The 24799-nt window shown below is 36.4% G+C and overlaps 3 protein-coding genes across 5 annotated transcripts in view; 1 reads left to right on the top strand and 2 right to left on the bottom strand.

Annotated features, from left to right (window-relative positions):
• The window catches only part of jam2a (junctional adhesion molecule 2a), a 29184-nt gene extending 15740 nt beyond the window's left edge, over positions 1 to 13444 (top strand). Inside the window, exons 7-11 of one of the 3 annotated variants that reach the window (XM_030157801.1) lie at positions 412 to 519; positions 662 to 674; positions 4112 to 4183; positions 4468 to 4501; positions 12515 to 13444. In XM_030157801.1, coding sequence (XP_030013661.1) covers positions 412 to 519; positions 662 to 674; positions 4112 to 4183; positions 4468 to 4501; positions 12515 to 12553 — 266 coding nt within the window. In that variant the 3' untranslated portion in view covers positions 12554 to 13444. Of the gene's footprint in view, positions 1 to 411; positions 520 to 658; positions 675 to 4111; positions 4184 to 4467; positions 4502 to 12514 lie in introns of all 3 variants that reach the window. The other 2 variants (XM_030157793.1, XM_030157811.1) reach the window with 2 other exon arrangements.
• A 4964-nt stretch (positions 13445 to 18408) lies between these two features.
• On the bottom strand, positions 18409 to 20251 carry atp5pf (ATP synthase peripheral stalk subunit F6). Its single transcript, XM_030150260.1, has 4 exons — positions 20143 to 20251; positions 19295 to 19465; positions 18823 to 18947; positions 18409 to 18508 (listed from the first exon to the last, which is right to left on the bottom strand). Exons 1-4 carry the CDS (start codon positions 20232 to 20234, stop codon positions 18480 to 18482), a joined length of 417 nt encoding a protein of 138 aa, XP_030006120.1. The 5' UTR covers positions 20235 to 20251; the 3' UTR covers positions 18409 to 18479.
• Positions 20252 to 22101: 1850 nt separating this feature from the next.
• appa (amyloid beta (A4) precursor protein a) overlaps positions 22102 to 24799 on the bottom strand; it is a 57271-nt gene continuing 54573 nt past the window's right edge. Inside the window, 1 exon segment of the mRNA XM_030150396.1 lies at positions 22102 to 24655. Within this exon segment, the coding sequence (XP_030006256.1) occupies positions 24554 to 24655 (102 nt within the window). The 3' untranslated portion in view covers positions 22102 to 24553.

The following is a 24799-nucleotide window of genomic DNA, read 5'->3' as shown; positions in this document are numbered from 1 at the left end:
AAATATTCAACATTAAAAAGGGACAACATCACATAAAGGCAAGTCTATAAAAAAGTGTTTTAAGTAAGGATTTAAAAGATGTTACCAATTCCACAAGCCTTAGCTCCTGACAGCATAAATGAAGTTTCTTGTCAATATGTTTTTTAGAAGTGATGTCCCATGGGTCACACCGGAAAGGGCCTGTACTTTGGGTGGGGGCTGTACACCCATTGTGTAAAGGTTGCAGCCCAGAAACATCCTGAACACTGAAAAACAAGAGGATGATTAGAAAATACAGGCTGTAGAAGTACACCATCACACCTGCAGCCAGTTTTTAGGAATATCCTGCATCTGATGCTTTTAGTGTCGCATCTTTCCCCTGTGTTGTGTTCTCTTTACACCATCATTAACACATCCTGCTCTCACCCCCAGAGGATGTTAACGTCACGGCCGTGGTGGCGGCGGTCCTGGTGGTCTGCCTGGTTGTTGTGGTCTGCAGCTGTGGGGGGTTCCTCTTACACCGCAACGGTTTCTTCTCCCGTGAGTTTTTTTTTTTTTTTTACTCTACATGATAGTCTGTCCATTAGTCCATCAATTACCAGCAAAAGAGTTTTTACTTTGTCTGAAATAAGTGACATTTCCTGCTCTCCTTTCCATGTCCTCCCGACTCATCCGTCAGCAGGCCACAGAGGAAGGTAAGAGCTCAGTGATTGCATTAACATTGATGTGAACAAACACAGAAGCACGCTAATATCGTACACACTGAGGATTAAGGGACAGGGGAGGAAGAGGAGGAAGAGGAGGAGGAGGGGTGTGCGTGGGTTGTTGTTGCACTTAGACAGTGTGTCTGCGTCTGTGTGCTGAGTCAGGACTGTATGGAGTGACAGCTGTGGCTGTGTGTGTTTAAGTGTGTGTTAAAGCCACAGCAGCGCCTGTGTTTCTACTCACTTGGTGATTGGCGCCAACAGATGCAAAAACCATGGGAAAAGGTTGTTTTTATATTGATTGCCACTTCAGAGCAGATGTTGAAATCGTGTCAAATCGTACCCCGACAGATGATCTAGCAATGTCGGAAATTAAAGTGGGGAGAAATAATCAGTGCGACGTAATTATGGAATAATTACTGGCTTGTAATCAGCAAGGAGGAAAATATTGGCAGGAGGAAGAATTGAAGGCAATTAAACTGATTGGATAGCTAATTTGGAATAGATTGTTTAGATATGGTTGGATTGAAGAATGAGAAGGTGACATAACAGAGAGCTGTGGAAGTCCTGTGGAGGGTAAACACACCAGAGTGGGTTTCAGGACACGGTAATGCCCAACTGTCCGTTAAGGCAGAAACCACAGACCTAAATGCACGTCGACCTCGAGTGACTCGCCTAACTGGCCTGACTCTCTGTTATTTGATTACTGGCTTGTTACTGCGCAGCATTTGATGGAGAGACAGCGCAGAGCTCTCCTTGAAGCTGATGCGAAAGCTCTTTGTCTAGGTTAAAGTCTGATGCTTATCCCACTGAGCGAACCGGAGCTGTCAGTGTCAACTTCCTATTTATAGAACAGGCTTCTTCACAAAGACTCAAAGACAATGTGACATGATTTCTGATGCACCAATAGTCGGCACAAGTTAACAGAGGAGTGCACATCAAGGGTTCGGCCCTGCTGATTTTTCAGCTGGTTGTAGCATCCATGAAGAAAACAATGCACCTTATGGACACTTTACCTCCTGTTTACTTCCCTAAGTTTTCATAAAATGAGAAAAAAAATCAGTGTAAATTTAAAAAAAAAAACCACAAAACAACTATAGAATAGAATAGAATAGAATAGAACAGAATGGGCTTTATTGTCATTACACCAGTTGTGCAACAAAATTGAGGTGGTCTCTGCCAGCAACAGTGGACTTACATCTAAATAACAACAACACAATAAGATACAGACATACTGTATACTAGAAAAATATAAACTATAAAGTAGTGTGGAATCGAAATACGTGCAAATTAGAGATACACTGTATGACAGGGTAGAATTTAAGAACATAAAAGTAGTATAAAAATGTATAAATGTAACAGTGTAAACAATGTAAACACATGTATTCAGTATAAGTGTTCAAGTATAATAAAAAGTAGGTGGAAAGAAATCATCAATACAACAAAAAATAAACAAAATATACAAAATAAAAATGCAATCAGCAAGATGGGGAATAAATATATCCAAAAGTTTTGAGTTGTACATAAATAATGGGTGTCATGGGTTTATCATACTAAAACCAAAAGAGATAAATGAATACATGAACAGACGGAGAGCACAAAAAGGACAAGGTAAAGTGTGTTTATGGTATTTACACTAAATAATCACAAGATTGACGATATCTGAAAATTAATGCTGAGCAATATGGATAAAGTATTACATTTATCTCAGTGGTTTGGACCTGCTGTCTATATTTTTCTGTCACTGTGAACCAAAGATAAAACATGATTCCAAAACATTATATGTGCAATGTCACAGGCAACAATAACAAAAAACTAGAAGGACATTCAGAGAGCATTCACTGTTCCTCTCATAGACCAGGAATCTACAGTGTTTAAGTCAGAGGAACATAATCCCAGACTGTGCCACTTCTCTATGGATCTGCTCCAAAATGTAAAGTGTTCACCCTTCTACCATCCCGTTCAAGTCTCATGACAATCAGTGCTGTGATTTTTGTGTAATCCTGCTGAGGATTATGTAATCATTGCAGTGGTCAAAGCTCTCACAAGGGTGTCAATGTGGTCTATTTGTAATAAATATTATTTTGTGTTTAGTGACGGGACAATGTATTCACAGTCTTCAAATCTTAATTTTGTGATTTACAATTCGATATTACTAGAAATGAGTCAAGAACTATGATGAACTACGTGTCTACAAATTGAATATATGTATATGTAACTGCAAAATTACAATTTCACACTCAGAGGGTCCTGTTTGTTTTGATAAAATCATACATTTCAGTGCATGTCGTTCATTTTTGTCAGTTTTTTGTTGTAGGGCTGGAAACAACATTTTCAGGCACGTGTTACAAAAGGTCTGCCCCCATTGGTTGAGCTCTGTTAAAAGATGAATTGAATAAATAAATGAATGAATGAATGAATGAAAAGTTGGAGGGAAAGAGTTCCTTCTAATTTTTCTGTATTTATTTTGTGTAATTATGAATAAACTTGCAAATAGATCTGAATTGAGAAATAGTATATATTAACCCATAAAGACCCAAACAGCCGCCAGTGACCAAAACCGCCTACTGATTGAAAATGTTTAATACCTGTTGATTTACTAATCTTATCAATACATGTAAATAAATGGTGTAAAATGCAGTTGGTCATCTTTTCATGGTCATCAGATATGACCCATTTGGACAGAGGCTCCTAGTTACCATGGAAACACTGTCATATGCTACAACATTGATTCACCAGTAAAACCCATGAAGTTGGATCAATGACAGTGGATGAAGACACTTGTTTTTACATTAAGACTTTTCTAAATTAAGTATAGGAAATTGAATATAGGAAAATACATGATTTACAGTGAAAAATGCAAAATACAGAGGATAATATCATGATAAATGGTGATAAATCACTTAAGAAAGTTTATTAGAGAGAAAAATTCATTCATTCATTCCACATTAGCACTGGGTCTTTATGGGCTAATGTTAAACAGGAGTCAAAACTAAAAACTGCAATGAATTAAATTATTTCAATATATCACCCAGTCCATAAGGAGTAAATGAAGGCATTTTTATTGAGGATCAGCCACAAACATCAGAACAAAAAATCATTTTCAGCCTCAGATGCTTTAAACTTCAATCTGTCATATATAAACCACTCCATTCCTGGTATTCCAGTAAGTGTTTCCTGTGTAGAGGGGAGGTTGACTCCGGTCTGCTTGCCGGCGTTTGATTGCTGCATGTGACTGGCTCACCACTTGACCTGCTCACCAAAGCAAAACGATTTGGCTCGACTGCATCATGACCGGCTGCATGTCCAAACAGCGTCGCTGCTAATAAATAACCCCCCACCTCCTCTTAAAGCATGGCGTGCAGTGTGAAGCCCAAGCATTGACCCGGTTTTTTTATATTAAAGCCGACCAAACTGACCCCCTGCAGGTCGTTTTGGATCTCCCAGTGTCCTGGGGCAGCCCACATCAGCAGCCAAACCCTGCACAGATCTGAGGACACGTGAGTGTGATGACAGACACATACTGACACAGATGATTTTTATTTTTCTGTGCAGCAGCATGTGAACTTCCTGACTTCAGCTTAATACTGGCCTACTCAGTCATTTAGAGTTCACACAGGCAGTATTTCCTTTTTACCCACTGGGGGAGTGGCCATGTATGATGTGCATTATTTATGCAGGGCAAAGATATGAGTCAGGATGCAGCTGTCCGCCTCAGGTTTCTTCTCCTCTTCTGTGACTGTGTCAAACTGTCCAATGCACTTACAGCATCTTTGTCTTTCAGGTCCAATGTCAACTACATCCCACCGCCCCAAGAAGTAAGTGTGACTTTATTTTATCTGCCCTTTTCCTCCTTTCACCCCCACTCCCTCCATTTCTTTTCACTTTCCTGAGCAAAAGCCTGATTTGAGACAGAGTGGAGATTTGATTGACATGACACCTCTGGGGGATGAGATTTGTTCCAGTAGAATTAAAGGTAACGCCTTCCTCTGAAGGTTAGTTATTTCCACACAGAAACCGCGCCATTTTGTCAATATTTTCCCTTTAATGGTGTCACATATTCTGCTGATGGAGCCGAGTTCGTTATCGATTTCTATAGAAATTGCCTCCAAAGTAAATATGTGTCATTAATTATTAAATAACATTCTTATTATGTAACACTATATACATTTCACATCATATTTCGTGTGTTCAGCTGATCTGCTGTGACTAAGAGTGAGTCAGAGTTACACGTGCTCAGCTTTTGAGATGTACAGACTATTAAATATGGCTTTGGAAAAAAATGAAGGCACCCAACTGTACGATGCATGGAAAGGTCAGGGTTTGTCATAAATGTGGATCATAAACCCATCAGGGGTTTTCTTTGGTGTAAATGTTAACCACAGACTCCAGCTAAGAACACTTTAAATGTTTGCTTTACAATTTTTATAAAGAAATACATTTTTGTCCTCTGTAGGGGACAAGAGTTTCACAGCTTTACTTAGAAAAAAAATCCTGTCCACTGCAAAGGACATTCCATAAAAAAATTAAAATTAAAATTGTATCTGAAAAACTGTTGCATCATGCTTTTTCCAATCAAGACAATTATTTAATGTAAAAAAAGCCAAAATATTTACTTTCCTGGGTCTCAGGAGAATATAATGATAATTGCAATCCAATATTACTAGAAATAAGTCAAGAACTATGATGAACTAGGTGATCGATTGATCAATGAAATGAGCAAATTATTTAAAAATGACTTTAAAGATGAATGAAAAAGTAAAAATAGATATATAATAAATGTCATAAAATATATAGAAATATATATGAGAAATATATTTCATTGTCTGCATGTAAATAAAATAAAATACAATAAAATAAATAAAATTGAAAAAGAATATAAATAAATTGAATATGTAAAAATTGCTTAAATAAAATAAATATTTTTCACATTCTGTTCATCAAAATAATAAATAAAATGACAAATAATAAACTTGCAAATTGATCTGAATTGAGAAATGGTATTTATTAGGTCTATCAAAATTAACACGTTAACAGGGATTAATCGGATTCATCATGATTAATCTGATTCAAAAAATTTTACGTAATTAACCCATCTGCAATTCAGAATGACTCTGAATGTCTATGACGATGCATTAGGGGCAGTTTGTCCATGTAGAGTTAACGCAAATGGGCAGTTGATCCAGTAATGACAGGAAGATATTAAACAGCACGTTGGCCCTCTGGATGGGAAGTATGAGTACAAAAAAAAACAGAAGAGCTGACCAACATTAAGTATTATACACACTCTGCAGGAAGGAGTTTTCTATTCACCGAAGCACTTCCAGCTTAAAATTCCACATTAACATGAAGCATACGTTCGTTGGGGATTCTGCTAACACTCCGGCTAATGCGTCGCCCAGCTTGTGACAAACACGTTAAGTGCATATATATTCCCTTCTTTCATGAGTCTGTTTCCTCATGCAAAAATGAAGCACAATTAATATAGATTAACAATGAATGATATTCAATTGTGATTAATTGAAATTAATCCACAGCAACCCTGTGATTAATCGAATTGAAATTTGAATCGTTTGACAGTACTAGTGTTTATTAATATTAAACAGGTCAGCATTTCTAAGTGCTTTTTTTATGACACCTAATAAAGCAAAAGGAAATGACCTCTACCGACTATTCCCTACCATGTTTCCTGTCAGTTATGGGATGCGTCCGAATAGTCCTTTTTGCTTCGTTTTGCTCCAAATTGAGTGAAATGTCGCGGAAGTATCTAAGTGTCAGCCATGATAAGAGTTGTTTGAATTCTCTAAATGCAAAGGAAAGGAGCCTCAATGCTTCCTTTAGTGTGTCCTTCAGTGTAGGATACACTGGACCGTCCTTTACCAAAGGAGAGGACAAAATGATGACCCACAATGCACTGCAGCAGCAACATCAGCCAACCCCTCTGCTCATAAAACAAACTTTTAACATGTAAAATGTGAATTAAATGCATTTGAATCTGTCCTCAATTTGCATGTTATTCAGTTTCAGCCCATAGGAATATTATTTTATCATTTTTGCCTCCGTCAGTGAAATAGTCCTTAACAAAACTAACCTGTAAACAGTGAAACCAGATTGAATCAGGCTGAAGGAAGTGCATCTGTGGTTAAAACATAATAGTAAATGCAGGAAGATGATGTTTTTAATTTGACATATAAACTAAAGAAAGTCCGCATGTGGGATAGTAGGTTTTTAGGCATAATTTATGCTTATTTGGCATGGATTTGCTATTTTGATACACTTGTGCTGATTGATTGATCCATATTGACAGATACGAATGAACGTGAGGATGAGTGTAACTGACTATTACAGCAATTTTAGCCTTCGGGGCCGGCCGAGCAGTAACGGATGGACAGCCGCGCTGCTTTTTTTTTTCTGCCCTTTCACAACTATTTATGGTAGAAAGATGAATCATACCACATTTTGCAGGCAATAATGAGCACATTTAGATGTGTGATTGAAAAAAATGTTTTAATCTAATTTTGTGGCTTTGTAAAAACTCCTCAGTACCAGATGGACATAAAATTAACATCTGTTTTTGACCACTTTATACACTGCAAAAACGGGGTGTGAAAACAAGATAAAAACACTAAATATGAGGAAAAGGGTATTCAAAACAAGTGAAATATCAGTCCATGCAGTAAGGTCATTTCACTTTATAAGATTTCTTGAATTAAATCTAGAAATAAGCATGTCTACAGATGTATGATCACTTAAAATAAGAAATTAGCTTTATATATATATATATATATATACACACACACACACACACACATATATATATATATATATATATATATATATATATATATATATATATATATATATATATATATATATATATGTGTGTGTGTGTTTGTTTGTGTGTGTGTGTGTGTGTATATATATATATATATATATATATATATATATATATATATATATTATTGCAAAGCCTTATCACAATACAGAGTTGAGATCCCCTGATTGGTATGATTGTGCTTGATTTTTGATATCAACCTAACAAATGCACAATCAGAAATGAAAAGAAAACAGCACTGATAAAGTAAGAGGAAAAAAAACAGAAAGAAGGGGTCAGAAAAACAAAAAACACAAAGAAATTTACTCTTAAAACAAGATAAATTATGTAGCACCTCTAAGTACTTTGCAGTAAAACCTGCCTTAAAGTGTGGTTCCAATTTTCATGAAACTCTAAAATCTTTACTGTTGCTCCTCTAGGGCGTCTGTTTTGGAAAACAGTAAACAGTTTGTATTTTTTCAACGTAAGTAAAGGCATAAAATAGCAAGAGTTTTGGTAAGTGTTTCAGTATTGGATGGACGAGGAAGAATAATTACAAGTTTCAGTTGTTTATTCAGCATATTTATTAGTACATAATATCTACAAAGTCAAATACCTTAATAAACTAATTTAATACTTTTTAACATGTATGTATCTCAGTTTATTAGATATTTGTAACCACTGTAAAAAGAGTAGCAAAAGGTTTTTAAATAGACCTTCCAGCTGATCATAAGTATAATATAGGTCCGGTAGAAGAGGATCAAAGTGATGCTTTAACCTCCTCAGACCCAGCTATGAGTTTTCTGTCCACATTTGTGGACAAGAGTTTCACAACTTTATACAAAAAAAGAAAAGAAAACTGTCCACCACAAAGGACATTCCATAAAAATTTTAAAAACTGCATCTGAAAAAACTGTTGCATCATGATGTTTCCAATATAGGCACTTATTTAATAAAAAACAAAAAAAGCTTATAGTTTGCTGACATTTCCTGGGTCTCAGGAGGTTAAATTGCAAGCATACATTTATGCTGAATATACTGACATCTAAGTATTTTTAAAACATTTTTCTAAAAAAATAAAACTTGTACTGGACACTAGAAGTAATGTACTTTCAAAATAAAAGTCTTCAAATGGTGATTTTAACCCATAAAGACCCAGTGTTACTTTTGTGGCAGTTCCAAAATATATTTTTTCTCTATATTTAACTTTCCGAAGTGATTGATCACCATTTATTATAATATTATCCTCTGTATTTTGCATTTTTTCAGTGAAAATCATGTATTTCCCTAAACTCAATTCACTGATTATGTAGATGTTCACAGAAGCCCAGATTAAAGTTGAAGGTTATTGTATCAGAAACAGACAAAACTGAGGAAAAGTGGACTTTTTCAGCAAATATATAATTAACTTAAAACATAAAAACCAGAATCTACCTTACTGTCATTGGTTCAACTTTTTGGGTTTTACTGGTGAATCGATGTTGTAGAAGATGACCATGTTTCCACATTCACTACAGAGCCTCTGAACGTCCAAATGGGTCATATCTGATGACCATGAAAAGATGACAAACTGCATTTTACACCAATTATTTACATGGATTGATAGGATTAGTGTATGAGAAGTTACTAAACCTTTTACATCAGTAGATGCTTCTGTTTGCCAGTGGTTTGAGTCTTTCTGGGTTAAATGTATTTTTTGATCTAGATGTTAACCTTCCCTTGACCAGCCCCGTTTATTTAGTTCTACTTCTGCTGCAAACTTGATAATAAAGGCACTTTTTTGCCATGTTTATATCCCACATTAAGCAGGATGATAAGAGCACACTGGGGAAGTATCTGAGATGTGAGTTTTTTAATTGCGCATTTTCATGATACTGTAGTTTAACCACAGCTGATCCATGTAACATCTGTTGAGTGTAAGAGCAGGCGGATTTTCTCAGCATCAGTGTCTTTTCTTATAAATCCTCCTTATCATCTTTGGAATCCTCCCCTGAAAAATGGTTAGGAAGAGTAGATAAGAGGGATTTTTTGGACTTTTTGGAAGATCAAAACCCTTCACTGTCTTTGTAATCATTATTTTTATGGAGCACAAATGCAATTCTGTGCAAAAGTCCCAGGACAACATTAGGTATGTTGGTTTGGTGAAGTTCTAATGCCCACACATATGCATTTCTCAGTCTCTATATTAAAGTATAATGTGGATGTATATGTGAAGTATGTACAGCAGGAAAAACAGGTTTAAGGAAAACAACATTTAGTGTGACCTCCCTTTGCACTTGACATGATTTTAATGCTTTTGTTCAGACAATATGAGATTTATGGCATTCATTTTCTGATGTTTTAAACCAGGTTTCATTCAACACACTAGATAGTGACTTTAACCTTTAGAACCCATTTAGTTCATTTTTTTGTGTGTCTTTTAAGGCTATGCAAATATTTCCTGTGTTAATTTACTGTATGTGATGAAAAAAGTATGAGAAATAGATGTTTGCTCATTGCAACCCTGCAAAAACAACAACAATAAAGGTGGCGTCAGATTTTTACAGTACTGTATGTGAAGCATTACTCAGGTCAATGTATTTAACTGATCCACTTCTTACTAATACAGTCGTGGAAAAAATTATTAGACCATCAAAAGTCATCAAAAACAATGGTTATGCAATCAGGTACTCAGTACTTCCACCCTGCATACAGGTGCTGTTCTCAGCCCGAGAGTCCCAGTACAATCTTAGGGGGACCTGTACGTTCAAGAAAACAAAGACAAGTACCAACACAAAAGACAAATGTATGTCTGTAATTGGAGTAAAATTATGGAACAACCTTCATAAAGAATTAAAGACATGCACATCAGTCGCCACATTTAAAAGGATGTTTGAAACTAAGGTATTCAGTAAATATAAAATATCAGGATAAACTAAGCCAATTCTCAGTATGAATCAAAGATTTTGTTTAGATTATATTATTTGTTTATCTATATTATTGTTTAAAACTGTGCTTTTATCTTGTTTTGTTTCTGCAGCTTTCCTTGTTGTAAACAGGGTAGGCATAAATAAGCAGTTGCTTTTGCCTACACCTTTTCGCCCATGTTTAATATAGAAATCCAAACTGTATGTATGTATATATCATGTTTTGTTAAATGGACAAATAAATTACTTACTTACTACTAAGTACTAACTCCTGTGTGTATCATGTGACTAAAACACACAGAAAAGAAAACATGGAATGCCTAAAAGCACTGTTTTTGTCAGTACAATGCCATAGATACTGATGTAAGAACTGAAGTGATTTTGGTTATTATCAAGAAAACCATGGAAAATGGATAGATATCAGCTCTGAAATTAAACTCTTATGAGCTATTTTTGATGTTATTATTATATTTGTCCAAACAAATGTACCTTTAGCTGTACCAGGCATTAAAATGAACAAGAAATTGAAGAAAACAAGGGTGGTCTAATAATTTTTTCTGCAACTGTATCTTTGTGTATTAATCAAAACAACCTAATAGACGAATATTGCATGAAAAGTGACAGTTTTTAGTCAAATAACGTCCAACCCTCTAAACCTCAAGACTAAATAAATGACCCCTGATTCCAAATGCAGCTCAGAAACCTCAGGAAAACCTGCTGGACGTCAGCAAAAAGCAGCAGTACTGTAGGGCCACTTTGTCTGCTCTCAGATAACTGAAACCAAAACGTGAAGTTCAAGTTACTGTCTAATTTTTCTCAGTGAATACTAAGAAGCAAGACGATATATTATTGCAAATAATGAGCTTAGAAAAAAAAAATCAGAGGGGAATCAAATGTAAAGGAATGTGAGCTAGTGGGAACAGTACAGTAAGTCATAAACACTTGACCTTTGACCTTCACTGCAACAGCCGTCCGCTAATGGGGGCTCGATGTTGTAACACCTGCTGAGCACCAGCTGTGTGTCAAAACTCACACTGAAAAACACTGAAGCGTTCAACAAATCAGAGAGAAGAGTTGGGAATGCCAAAAATCAGGACCTTTGACTGCTGGGGCTCCATGGTCAAACACTTAAAAAAAAACGTAAGACACTTTAAACTGCAAAAAATGGTTTTAGTGCAGTTTTTCCAGTATGTTTTTTCTTTTTTTTCCTGTTTGGCATGCTATATATACTTGTGTACTCTAATAATATTAACACTACATGTCCATAACTTGCGATTTGTTGCAAATTAAGCAGATATGTCTGTTATTTGGCCATTTTTTTCCTTTCTCTGCTTTTATTATCTTATCTTATTTTCTTTTTTGTTATTATTCTTATTCTTATTCTTATTATTATTATTATTATCATTATTATTATTTTAGGGTTTTTGTTTTTCTGAGTACTTTGCTATTTTTTTATTACTATCATCATGTAGGACCAGGGGTGAGGGGTGAGTTAATACCTCTGAAATGGAATATTCAAATGTTCAGTTTAACTTAAATCTGTACCAAAAATTGCTAAATAAATATGCTAAAAAAAACAAAATCAGGACCTTTTTTTTTATCTTGTGCAGCTACTGTTTTAGTTTTTACTACAGTGCATTAGAATCAGTCTTGGGTGCTGTAATAATTCATGCTCTCACTGACCCTGAAGGTTTTCCCCCCAGAATGTAACGACACAGTTAGAAACTAAATCAGTTCCCAGAGTCTGGAATAAGGAAGAAGATAAAAGAGAGATTTTGCATTTGAGATACCAGCAAGATTGAACTCATGTATCTGCTTTAACCAACGTTTTCCCATGTTTTAACAGAGGTCGTAGTCTGAATTCTCATATTCTCATTGAAAACAAAAAAAAAAAGAATGTCAGCTTTACGTTTATGATCAAGTATGGCAAAGAAAATTACTGTTCAGTTCTTAAAATGTTGCATCTATTTTCAACTTTCTAAATGTAACTTTCATAAATCTCTAGAGGATGCTGTGGTGAATTCACATATTAAAGTATAAATTGTCATGTTGTTTTGGCGTAGTTCTCTTGAAATAAATCTAAATCTCCTCTTTTTCTTCTTCTTCCGCAGCCGCAGGACTTTAAACACACCCAGTCGTTCATGCTATGAGAAGCTGGCCTTCCTTTGAGCGTACATCCGTCCTCGTGAAAAGGTGCCAACACTGGATTCTCATTGGAGTTTCTTTTCTTTTCTTTTCTTTTTTTTTTTTTTTTTTTTTTTTTTTTTAATGAACTCCGACTGAGCTCTTCCAATGATCTTCCAATAAAAGACGATAGCAAGGCTTCTTTTTCCCTCTGCTTTGCTGTGTGGGTCACCTCTGTCATTTGACGTGTTTTCTGCTCATGTTGGATTCAAATCCACTTTACAAGGCGCTCTGCTCCCCCCTGGTGGTCAGAGGTGGGAACTGACTCAATCTCTGCACAGCCCAGGGATGAACAGAGCCTTTTTTCTCTTTTTTTTTTTTTCTTTTTTTTTAATACACATTTTCCTCTTCCCTCTGCAGGCCAATCATTTTAACTTAATCTTCAGTTTTCTTCAACCAAAGACTGATGTTTTTCTTTGCTTCTCAAAATCACAAGGGGATTCTCCTCAAAGCCATAGGGAAAGCATTGTATTACTCAAACACACTGTACATGCAGTTTACTTCTACAACATCTGCCAACGTTTTTCTCATCTCATCTGTGACCCTGGAGTCTGGACGCTCCAGCCAATAACTGAGACCGACCCCATTCCATCCTAATGTGCCTGCATGGTCTTTTTTATATACCTTGTGCCTTTTTAATTTGTCATATTTATCTATGGATCACTGTTTTTTGTAAAGAACTTGCCTTACTTTTTTCTGTCTTTATATTTTTGTGCCACAGTTTATCAATGTTTATCAAATGGTGTGTCTGTTTTTAGAGTGTGAATGGATTGTACAGAGTTTTATTTGAATGGTATACCAGTAATTAAAGGTTTTCTATTAAAAATCAAATGGGATTTAATGGATTTATGCACAAATACAACACTAACAAATGTAGTCTGTCTGATGGAGCAGATGACATCCTTCCTGTGCACATGTCCATTGGACAGTCAGGCTTGTGTGGGCGGGCCTAGGTGGATCGTCAGTGCACCTGTTTGCCACATGGTGCAAATGAGAAGAAAGCATGTCCAGTTACCTTCTACTCGACACATTTACATGTTCTACAACTTGAAATCTGCAAAACAAAACAAGACCAGAAGGTTGGTCAACTACTGTACATTTAATTGTCACACTTCTTATCAAATGTTGTGTTAAACTAGGTCAGGTCTCCATGGTAACCTGGGCTGCAGAGAGGATAAATGGACTAATCAGCCACAGGTGTTTACCATGAGGCTATGGGGGAAATGTGTTAGGATTTAAGTCAAACTGTGGAGTTTTCTTGTACTTTGTGTGACGTAATACTTCATCTCAGAGGTAAATATTGTACTTGTAGTCAAAATCCACACATTTGGAGATGTGAGCCCTTCACTGTAGAGGAAAAACACTTAAAAACACTTATCTGAAAGGTAACCAATGCTGTCATGTGAATGTAGTGGCTTTGGGTACTTGTCAGATTGCAGTTTTTTCATCTGTTCCCTGTATAGTGAAGGCCTCACATCTCCATATGTGTTGATTTTTGCATGTTGTGATGCAGCATTAAGTGTTCTATCATGAGCTGAGAAAAATCTGATTCTACTTACAGGACAGTGATGCAACAAACATGCTCTGATCAAATATGATGCATTCCTGTCAATTAACTACCAGCAGTATATACAGTTCTGAAAATGAGCTCAGCCTTAAGCGTCTACAACAGTAAAATGTGGCATCCATGTGAATGTAAAAGTAAAACTAATGAAGCAGGGAGCATTTTACTGTACACTGACTACTTTGACTTTTATATTAAGGCTGGATATGGGTTGTGGATGTGTTTTTATTGGGTCACCAGTTGTTATTGAATTAAAAAAAAAAAAAAACTGCCTGAGATGAAAACTGTATAATAGCTTACGTCCAGAATGCTTTGTAAAATATTTTTAATCTTAATGAGTCTACTGGTAAAATGTAATTCAAATGTAAAAGACTACAGATGAAAATGATTTAAAACATGGACAATAACAATATAAGAGACTAAATGATAGATAAGAGGGTCAGTGTATAATTGAAGAACTTTTGAAGTCCATGGGATATATCTGGCATACATCTTTATTCAAAGTAAAAAACATACTAATGTTTTTTTTATGTTTATTATGGTCATGTCTTTAAAAATACCCTAATTATTTAATTACGGAAGCACAATCACTTATTAATAAATAATTAATAAATGACTAGATCTGCTAAAATATCAACTAAATAACCGTCCAAATTTAATCACAATCACCTAATTAGCTAAACAATAATAAAATTAGCTAATTAAAAAAAAAATGTTTGATTGTGTTCTTTTTATAAAGTTGAGGTAATCATGACAGAACTTTCTTTTTTGTCAATATATCAAATTTTATATGGAAAATAACAAATTGTATCAGTGTCTAAGTTACCAATTACAAAAACGCCTCCAAATCACATGACCTGCTCCACATGATGTCATTTCCTCCTGAAGAAAACACCGGCAAGACTCCAACATGTGTTCTTTCTCCTTTTTCTTAGTTATTTAATATAAAGTAGTGTGTGAGTCAAGTGTATTTATCACAGTTTTGTGTCAACAGTGTTCCTACAATATCTTTATAAATAACTTTCAATTTTATTCAGTTGTATATATGATATTTAGACGAATCTTTCGGTAAAAATGCCATGTGCTGTTCTGGTTTTGTTGATTTTCGGCCTGAAAACAGCAAAAATATCAACTATACCTGTCCACTATGTTACCCTGTAGAGGAAACTCCAAAAGTCCCTCAATTAAATATTGACCCAAGAGACTTTATGCAAACATTATGGCAATTTCAAGAAATATGTGGGTACCAAGGAGACATAAATTTAATTCTGTTTAGGTCTGGAGCTGAATAGACTTGAACTAAATGCAGAAAAGTATTATTTTCAGTATCATTTAATCCTCTCTTAGTGTTTAATCTGTGAAACGTCCTTAAAGATAGTGAAAAAAACAAAACAACTAAAGTAATGCTTTCAAAATGCCTGTTTCGATCAGTCAGCAGTTAAGAGCTAAAAGCTGATCAGTTTATGTATCATTTTCACTTACTTGTCTGGCTTTAATATGGATGTTTTTCTCGAATGCACTCAGATGCCAGTTTTTATCTCCATCCTGATCATCAGAAGTCATTTCCTTGTCTCGCCTCTTCGCTCCGTCTCACCCAGGCTGAAACACTCTCTCCACTCCCACTGAAGGGAATACTCAAACTCACTGTCCCTGCCAGCAACATGAATCTTTCAGGCACATTTCCTCCTGACAGACATGTTGCATCAGAGACAGGTTGGCAGCTTGGAGCTTAGTGCATCAGTCCAACCCTAATTTTTAATTTAATATTTGAGAGAGGGACTATAAATAAAGCTGTGAAAGAACAGGTTTTTTAATTTTAAGTTTTTAGTTTGTACAGATGCTTTCATATACTTCCAAATACAGAGTTTATTTGTTATAATAAGGTACACATATGGGTGTTTTTAAAGTTTGGCCTGTGATGTTTAGTATCTTCATTAGTATGTATATTTTGTACCTAAAAAAAAAGGTTAATTTTTTAATGTATTTGTACTGAACACTTAAGAAACCCTAAGGATAATAGGTAACATGTATATAAGTACTTGTTGCTAAATCAAACGGATAAAAAAAAGTAAGAAATCATGAAGGAATATTTATGAATTTTATATAAACTGTGAAATATCCAGACAAATGGTTATTTGTCAGCTTTCATAATGGAGATTTATATATTTCATGTCTGTAATAACGATTAGAACTTTACCCATAAACAGCTAAAAGTCAGAAAACATAAACTTCTAAAGCTCTATTTGATGAAATCTGTCGCAATCAGCTTTTTATGCAACAAATATGTATCTGTAATATGCATCGGTCAGCCATAACACAGTGGTTTTAATGTTGGTTATTTCATTACAGTGGGACCTGCCAGTGGGTGGGATATTAGGAAGCAAGTGAACATGCAAACCTCGAGGATGATGTGGTAAAAACAGCATCTCCAGATCTTGTTAGTACCGACCAAAGGTGGTCTAGAGAAAAACCAGATCTTAACTAATCCAGCATCTGAGGTAGAACATTTTGACCACCTGTCTAAGGTTCAAGGTGACTTTATTAATACTCGTAGGTAGATTTGTTCTGCAGTTTGGAGAGGGCATCTCTAATAAACAACATTAAAACCACAGGATACATACAGGGGATAGATTTAAAAGAGCACAGACAAAAGACATGGACATGACCTCCCAGCAGCTCACCGATCATGGTTAAAAAAGACGAGAAAAAGCAACTTGTGAAGATCGATGGGAAAAAGTGGACAATGTACAGGACAACTGACACTGTTCTAAATGTTTGTGTTGTAAAATTTCAACAATGAAACAATAAAATATGAGTAAAAAAAACAGACTAGACAAAAATAGATAAAAAAAAACAGACTAAAATAAAATAAAACTAATCAGATATCCTCCTGAGACCCAGCAATGCATTTTTGTCCTCTGTAGTGGACAAGAGTTTCACAGCTTTACTTCAAAAAACAAAACAAAAAACTGAAAAGGACATTATATAAAAAATGCATCTGGAAAAACTTGCATCATACTGTTTCCAATTAAAGCAATTATTTAATGTAAAATGGTGAAAATGTTTACTTACTGGGTGTCAGGAGGATATCACTAAAATGCCAATATAAAATCTGTAAAAAGCATGATAAAAACATGTCTAATATTCGTCTAGGTTCCAGTTTTCCACAAAAACAGCTGTGATCCGACACCTAAGACTCCACCAGACCTCTGAAGGTGAGCTCTGGTATGTGGATCAGGATGTTAGTAGCAGATCCCTGAAGTCTTGAAAGTCGAGAGATGCTTAATTGGTCTGAGACTGGGATGTTCTTCCTTAGTCCATTTTTGGTCAGTACTAAAACCACCGCAGACCAGCAGCTGTAGAGAAGCACCATTAAAATATGACCCTGGTCAAAGTCACTCAGTTCAGTTTGCTAATTTTACTTCCTTCATCCACTAAATGTTCACTTGCTGCCTAATGTATCCAACGCAGTGAAAGGAACCATTGTAATGAAATAATTAACACTTCTGTCAGTGTTCAGAGCATTATAGCTGATTGGTGTATGTATTATCTATATTTATGTGATGTGTATATCAAATATCCTCTAGGTAGAAGATAGACATGTTCTATATTAATCCTTTGGCTTTTTTTTTTTTTTTTAGTTTTCTGTATAAATTTCCACCTCATCTCTTCCTATTTTTGTCCAAAATAAGAGACTGGCGAGTCTTAGAATATCTATACTCATGATGCAGCCAAGGATAAAAAAAAAAAAAATCAGAATAAAACTGTATTTAGGGTACAGATTTAGGACTTCACAAGGTCCTGTGAAATTGGAGGTTTTCACTTGACTTATTAAAAAAAAATCCATGACATTAACTGGGAAGTCTCACATGCTATTTATCAGTTTTAAGGATTATTGGTACATAAGACACATTAGATTTATGGATAAATGAGTTCAGTTTATGTGTGAGATTAACTTCAGTGCGCTGTTGTTATTCAAAGCAATTAATGAAAAAAAGTAATTTACTTTTCAGGCGCATATGCGTTTGAACAAAAAAGAAAACTGAAGATCCTGTGTGTCCCATTTATGTCAGTCGTTGTATACAATGTGTTCTAAGGCCTAGCATTCTCATTCTGACTTAATTAATTTGAAATATTGAGAGATATGTTTTTTTGTTTCTGCAACAGTGTGTCAGAGTTTTTGTTTTTTTCGATCAGTGTAAAAAGACACTAAAACTCAAAGTAAAATACAATTAAATAACAACCGGTGACTCACAATTCAACCTATTATCTTTTTTATTAAATACAACTTATTTGTGACATGTAGAGATTTACAACATGGACAGCATTCACTTGGGCACTTCATCCAGCTTGGGGTCTGGGGAGGAAAGACAGTAGATGAGAAATGGGTGTTTGCCAATGATGACACAAAGTGAAGAGATGAAAAGAAAGAAGAAAATTTCAATGAACATGTAAACAATACTGTTCATGAAAGTCTGTCATACCAACAAAAATACACTGAAACTGAACTAAAAAAATAACTTCATTTTAGTATTTTATGTCAAATTTTGTTTAAAAAAAAAAAAGGGTAATATGAAATCTTGCTCCAGATATTTAAACAATTGTGCTTGCCTCTAGGTAAAGTTTAAATCTGTTTGAATCTCAGGAAAAAGAAATGAGAGCCAAACTAACCTGCAAATTTGAAATCCGGGAACTTGGTCAAGTCACCACCACCGTATAGCCTCTGCAGCTTGGTCACCTCCTCAGTCAGGTTCTTCTGGTACGCAGGTCCAGCATCAACAACGCCACCTGATGACCTGGAAGAGCCAAGACGTGGAAGGATATTTAAGAGATAAATGTAAACGAGATAATTAAAACCAGGTTCCAACAGATTAAAAAAAAGGTCCATTTAGAGACAACACTGCACAGAGCTGGGGCGATTAAAAGAAATAAACCACATAAACTATTCTGACAATGCTCAGATTGTTTAGATAAGTGCAAAATAAAGATAAGCATGCAGGGTAAAAAAACCAGTTCTTTAACTCCGTCAGCCTTAGAAACGTTCCTCTATTTGGCCTGCAACCTACAACCTGAACAGCAAATAAAATAATGAAACTGCATGCAATGTGGAGTTTAACAGTAGTATGTGTGTGTTATGACTGACTTGCTCTTGGTGTTGTAGTCCCGGATCTTGTCCAGGAACAGCTTCTGGACGGGGTCGAGGTCTTTGGCCTTGTTGAACACCACCGCAGACAGGCCGATGTTCCTCCGCAGGGTCAGGCTCACGGCGGAGCGCAGCAGGGAGGACAACTGGAATAACCGATGCAGTGCCATTCTGTTGGGTAAACATAAACCAGTCCAGCTCTTATCAACTGTCACACATTTACCTGCAGCTGTTTGCTTACTGCCGGTGTTGTGCCAAGATATGTACCCCTGCTCAGAATTGTTTCCCCTGGCCGCAGGTGCATAGTTATGAGTTTCTCTGTCATAATTTCGCCTTTTAAACAAATAATTATTAATTTTTTACCCTTTTTAAAAGAAATTATCCCCGTGGTAAGTCATAATTATGAGATATAAAGTCGAAATTATGCTCTTGGGGCCAGGGGGAACAATTCTGAGCAGGGATACGTACTTTGACACAACACCGGTTTGCTAAATCCCTGAGTTAGCCTATCTAAGTTAGCATTGGTGCGTTACTGCTACACAGATGAGCTAAGTATACCTACTACAACTACATAAAAATGCCAAACGAATATGTTTTTGTCCGGTAGGTATCAAACAAAGTGTGTTTAGCACTCATGACCCGATTTGTTTTTCATTCAAGTTAACAAGCTAACAAGCTAAACTAGCATTAGCATCCAAACTGCATCTTCTTATCGTTTATTTTCCAGGACGTAACCGCAACAAAGTTTATCTTATTTTAGAAAACACAAGTGAATTCGTCAGACTTCAGGTCAATGACGACGTAAATGCACCTCTTTATTGACGTTCTACTTGTTACTCCGCACTCACCTTGGATTTGACACAAACAGCTCAGAATCCAAATGTGGAGAACCGCGGTGTATTGTGGGACAGTGACGTAAAGACGTATATGCGTACGTCATGACGTCACTGGTCCCTTGTGTGCAGTCTTCATTGTGTTTGTGTGAGGAACAGCAATGAATCATCACCTTGTATTGATTAAAACTCTGACTTTTCAAACAACAAATTACTTCAACAAATAATGATGATAATTAGAAGCTTGCTGTCAAACAAAGGCGGGAGATTGTTATTGATGAATAATCATAGCCAATTTAATCCACTCTTATTTGCCTGCTGTTTGTCTTTTCACAGTTTCCTCTGAAAGACAAACCTGCACACCTGACTCCATATGTGTGTCACAGAACTGGCACTGGGTAAGTAAACACATCTGATGAAGCTTGAAGGAATGAAAAAGGACTCCTCAAATACTAAATATCACCATGTAAATACTCCACTATAATGAAATCCAAAGTTGGAAATATTAGTGAAGTAAAATACAAGTATTATCTTCAAAATGTTGGCAAAAGTATAAAAAGTGGTGAATTCATTCATTATACAGAATATTTTCATTAGTGTTATATGATTCTACTATGATCACTAGTAAATACATTTTAATAGTTCCACAATGAGCCACATCTAGATAAATTGTATACTATTATTGTAGTGTAGGAATAGTGATACTGTGGTGCTGCATCATATCCATATCATAGATCACATTTTCTTTCCAAAAAAGAACACTGTGTCAAATATAGTGGGGTCATTTGTATAACAGTTGCCTGCGTTATATTTGACTACTGCGAATAAATAATAATAGATAATCAAAAGCCAACACCAATTAATACCATGAGTTCCAGTCTTTTTAATTTATCTATGCTTGGATTTCCATTGTTAGTTATAGATACTAATCTTTAATGGTTGTGTTTTCTATTTATTCACATGAATATTAACCCTTAAAGACCCAAACAGCCACTGGCCACCAAAAGCATCTGCTGATCTAAATGGTTTAATACCTGTTGATTCACTAATCCTATCAATACATGTGAATAATTGGTGTAAAATACAGTTTGTCATCTTTTCATGGTCATCAGATATGACCCATTTGGACGTTCAGAGGCTCCGTTGTGAATGTGGAAACACCGTCATCTTCTACAACATTGATTCACCAGTAAAACCCATGGAGTTTAATCAGTGACAGTGGATGGAGATACTAAGTTTATGTTCAGTTAATGAGAGACTTAACTGAAAAAGACACTTTTATTTCACTTTTCTCTGTTTTGATATAATAACCTTCAACTTTAATCTGGGTTTTAATGAACATCTACATGATCAGTGAATTAAATAATACATGATATTCACTGGAAAAAATGCAAAATAGGATAATATTAGAATAAAGGGTGATAAATCACTTAAGAGAGGTTACAGATGGAGAAATATTTATTTGGGAACTGCCACAAAAGTAGCACTGGGTCTTTATAGGTTAAACAAAATCTAGTATCCTCACTCAGTCTGTCATAAAGCAGTGTTTTTTAGGAATAGTGTCAATTTGGTTTCAGCTGAATCAGTGACCTGGCTCAGTTTGTGTCAGGATGCTTTTGCCCCGCTAAGGTGTCCTTGAAGGCAAAACCCTGTATATCTGGCATCTCCAAGGCCTCTGGTCTCATTCTGAGACAACACTATCTCCTTAAGACAAGGATATCAGCTTAGTGCAGACATTAATGCTGAATGTATGAATGCACAAGGTCACAGAGTGCTGAATAATGAATTGTAATTGTGTTGACTTATGTATTTGCGCAGTAAAAGCCATGTCTTGTACTCAGTGAGCTACAACAATGTAAAGTAGAGACTGTGCTGCACCATATGTTAAATCCACATCATTATTATTATTATTATTATTATTATTATTATTATTAATGAGTTTATTATTAAAATATCTCGAGACGACACAGCATCTGTATGTACATTCAAAACTTTATTATGGAATACAGTGTAGAAAGCGTTTTCCCAGTCAATGCAAATGGCCTGCACAATATTACACAGTGGAAAACAAAACTGATATAATACCCACAGAAAAAAGATAGAAAGAAAATCCGGCTTCCTCTTCTACTCTACTGCCCTCTGTTGGGCTTCTAATGAGCACCCTCTGAAAACCAAGGACCCACCCCACTGCAGCCTCCATATGTACATTTCACCCAGCGTTTCCTATAGATCTTAGCAGAGTCAGAGGTCACGCTGTATTTCTTTGACTGTCACGTTGAGATGCTGAGAAATATTCTGACTATTCCCAGGAGCTGACTATATGAGGATGAAGGTTGAAGGGTGCGGGGGGGGGAGGGGGAGTCTTCCCCGACGATTCGATCCCTGTTTTCACATCTCCGCCTGCGACTCACTCTCAGCTCTCTGGATAGTGAATGCCTATATCATCTATATATACAGACTACAGTGCTCTGCCTCTGAGGAGTCAAGTGTGCATTGATGGCAGAGAGGTGAGTAGCATGCCTGAAGGAAAAGGGAGGCGAAGGAGGGAGGGGGAGGTGCGGAGGGAAGTGAAAATCCATTATATATACAGACTGCCTGCCTGGCTGGCTATCCATCCGGAACTGCAAGTCATTTCCTCTCTACCTCGCCCTCCTTCCTCCTCTCAGCACTCCACCTGTTCTGTCTGCTGAAAGCGAAATGATTACAAAACCCAAAAGCTTACAACTGGACAAAACACCAGACTGAAAATGACAAAACACGTACACGCAGAATTACTCTTAACCCATCCCCCACGCCCCAAATCCTCACGTCTTCTCGCGTCCCCTCCCGGCTTGTGAAAACCTCTCTAAACATGCCCCTTCTGGAAAAACACAGAAAATATGAAATGAACAGAAAACCGAACAAAAATTAAATAGGGTGATTTCTGCAAAGGAGTTTTAACACAATATATTTTTTTAGTGAATAATATACAGACAAAAACAAAGCCCTTGCCTGGTCCTGCAGTTTCAGGAACAAAGCACGGTATAAAAAAAAGAAGAAATGACGAACACGTAAATCTGAAAATCACAGATTTCTCTTTTTAAATGTGTATTTTACATGATATCAAAGCAGAGCCCGTTCATCTAGATTCATATATATTTTTCTGTTTGAAGTCACGTGATCACGAGAAGATACTAAATGTACAATCTTGCTAAAATGACAATCTATACGTGAGAAAGGATCTCAAGAGCAGCGTTACGATCTTGTTTTTTGTTTTTACCAAATCCAGTTGTCATTGTTGTCATGCACTACATAGGAACAGCTAAGACTTCAGCATTACTTCAGAACATTACACGCAATTTAAAAAAAGGACTTTACATCGGTTGACTTGGTTGTTTGTTTGTTTTTTTTTCTCTGTTTTCGTACTTTTTTGAAAAAACAAAACTGGAAACGATAGAGAAACCTCTAAAATAAAAACAGCTCATTCGGAATACATAATTACTACCGTCACCGTCGACATATTTCATTATCATCGAGCATCTCCAGATATCCTTAAGAGCCTTGTGTGACTTAACACAGCCCAGCTGTCGTAAGAATGCGCAAAGAAAAGTGGATGGAGGGAGGGATGGTGGAGGAGGGGGAGGGAGGGGAGGCTCACTAATACTCCAGTGTCGACTGTAGAGTGAGTGCAGTAGTGGTGCATTAGGTGGGGAAACACTGGGCCTCAGTTGGAAAAATCACGTTGCCTGTATTTCATTATGATATTAATTAAAAACAATACAATCAAGACAAATGAATATCTTTATGTCAACACACTGATTAATTAAACCCTTCATTTTGAACAAAGCTTACTACGAATCTGCATGCAACCAGTTTTTGTAAATGAGGCCCAGGCCTATGTGCGCCTAAAATCCTACTGATCAGCGGTCAGATTTGCCAACACAAGTCCACGCCTAAAACCATCTCAAGCAAAAAAAAAATAAAATAAAATAAAACTATACACTGGCCCTGAATCAGTGTGGAGAGAATGCGCTTTTATTCCCATACGGGTGGGTTTGTCTCGATGCACTGGGCGGGGCCTTTTCTATACATCAGCAGGCCCAGACGGAGCGACCTATAAAAACCCCCTTTCCTTAATTAAAAGGCGTCTTTGCTCCAATAAAGTGAACAAACTTGGTGCAAACTGGCTCGGCCACAGTGTCCGCCCAGGCAGAAATGAAAGAAACCCTGGCTACAGTTGCTCCGAATGCTCGTAACTGACTATTTCAGTCACTCCAGGATCTAAGCCACACTGCCTTTTTGGAGACATGGGACTATTTGGGGAAGAATGGGGAAGGGAAGGTGCTTGATGAGAGGAGGAGATGTTTGTGAACTTTTATGTATGTATGTGTGTGTTTGTGTGTGTGTGTGTGTTTTTTTTTTTTATATGTTGTGTGTGACATTCTCCTCAGTTCTGCATCTGCTCAAAGAACTTGTAGGTTGGGTTCTCGTAACCGTTCTGCTGCATCTTAGACAGGTGGCGCTCCTCGGGGGTGACGGCAGCATCCACCTGGAGGACAGCCAAAGACAGACAGAGGGGGAGGAGTCAAATATACAGCACAGCCAATGTATACCTCTTAAACGTGCACACTAACACAAGCTTCATTTAATGCTTCCTGTGATTAAATTTAAGTGTAATTGGCTTTTTATGGGG

Source organism: Sphaeramia orbicularis, chromosome 2 (genome assembly GCF_902148855.1).
Source record: "Sphaeramia orbicularis chromosome 2, fSphaOr1.1, whole genome shotgun sequence".
NCBI classification, from domain to species: domain Eukaryota; kingdom Metazoa; phylum Chordata; class Actinopteri; order Kurtiformes; family Apogonidae; genus Sphaeramia; species Sphaeramia orbicularis.
The sequence above is the reverse complement of the archived record's forward strand: the minus strand, read 5'-3'. Positions and strand labels throughout refer to the sequence as shown.

Bases quoted from the DNA above. Each gene is read 5' to 3' on its own strand.
- atp5pf (XM_030150260.1), bottom strand. From the start codon at position 20,234: ATGACGTACGCATATACGTCTTTACGTCACTGTCCCACAATACACCGC. The intron at 18,948-19,294 runs GTCAGTCATAAC...TGGCTCTTCCAG, and splicing joins GACTACAACACCAAGAGCAA to GTCATCAGGTGGCGTTGTTG. The intron at 18,509-18,822 runs GTTAGTTTGGCT...TTTCCTCCCCAG, and splicing joins CCCGGATTTCAAATTTGCAG to ACCCCAAGCTGGATGAAGTG.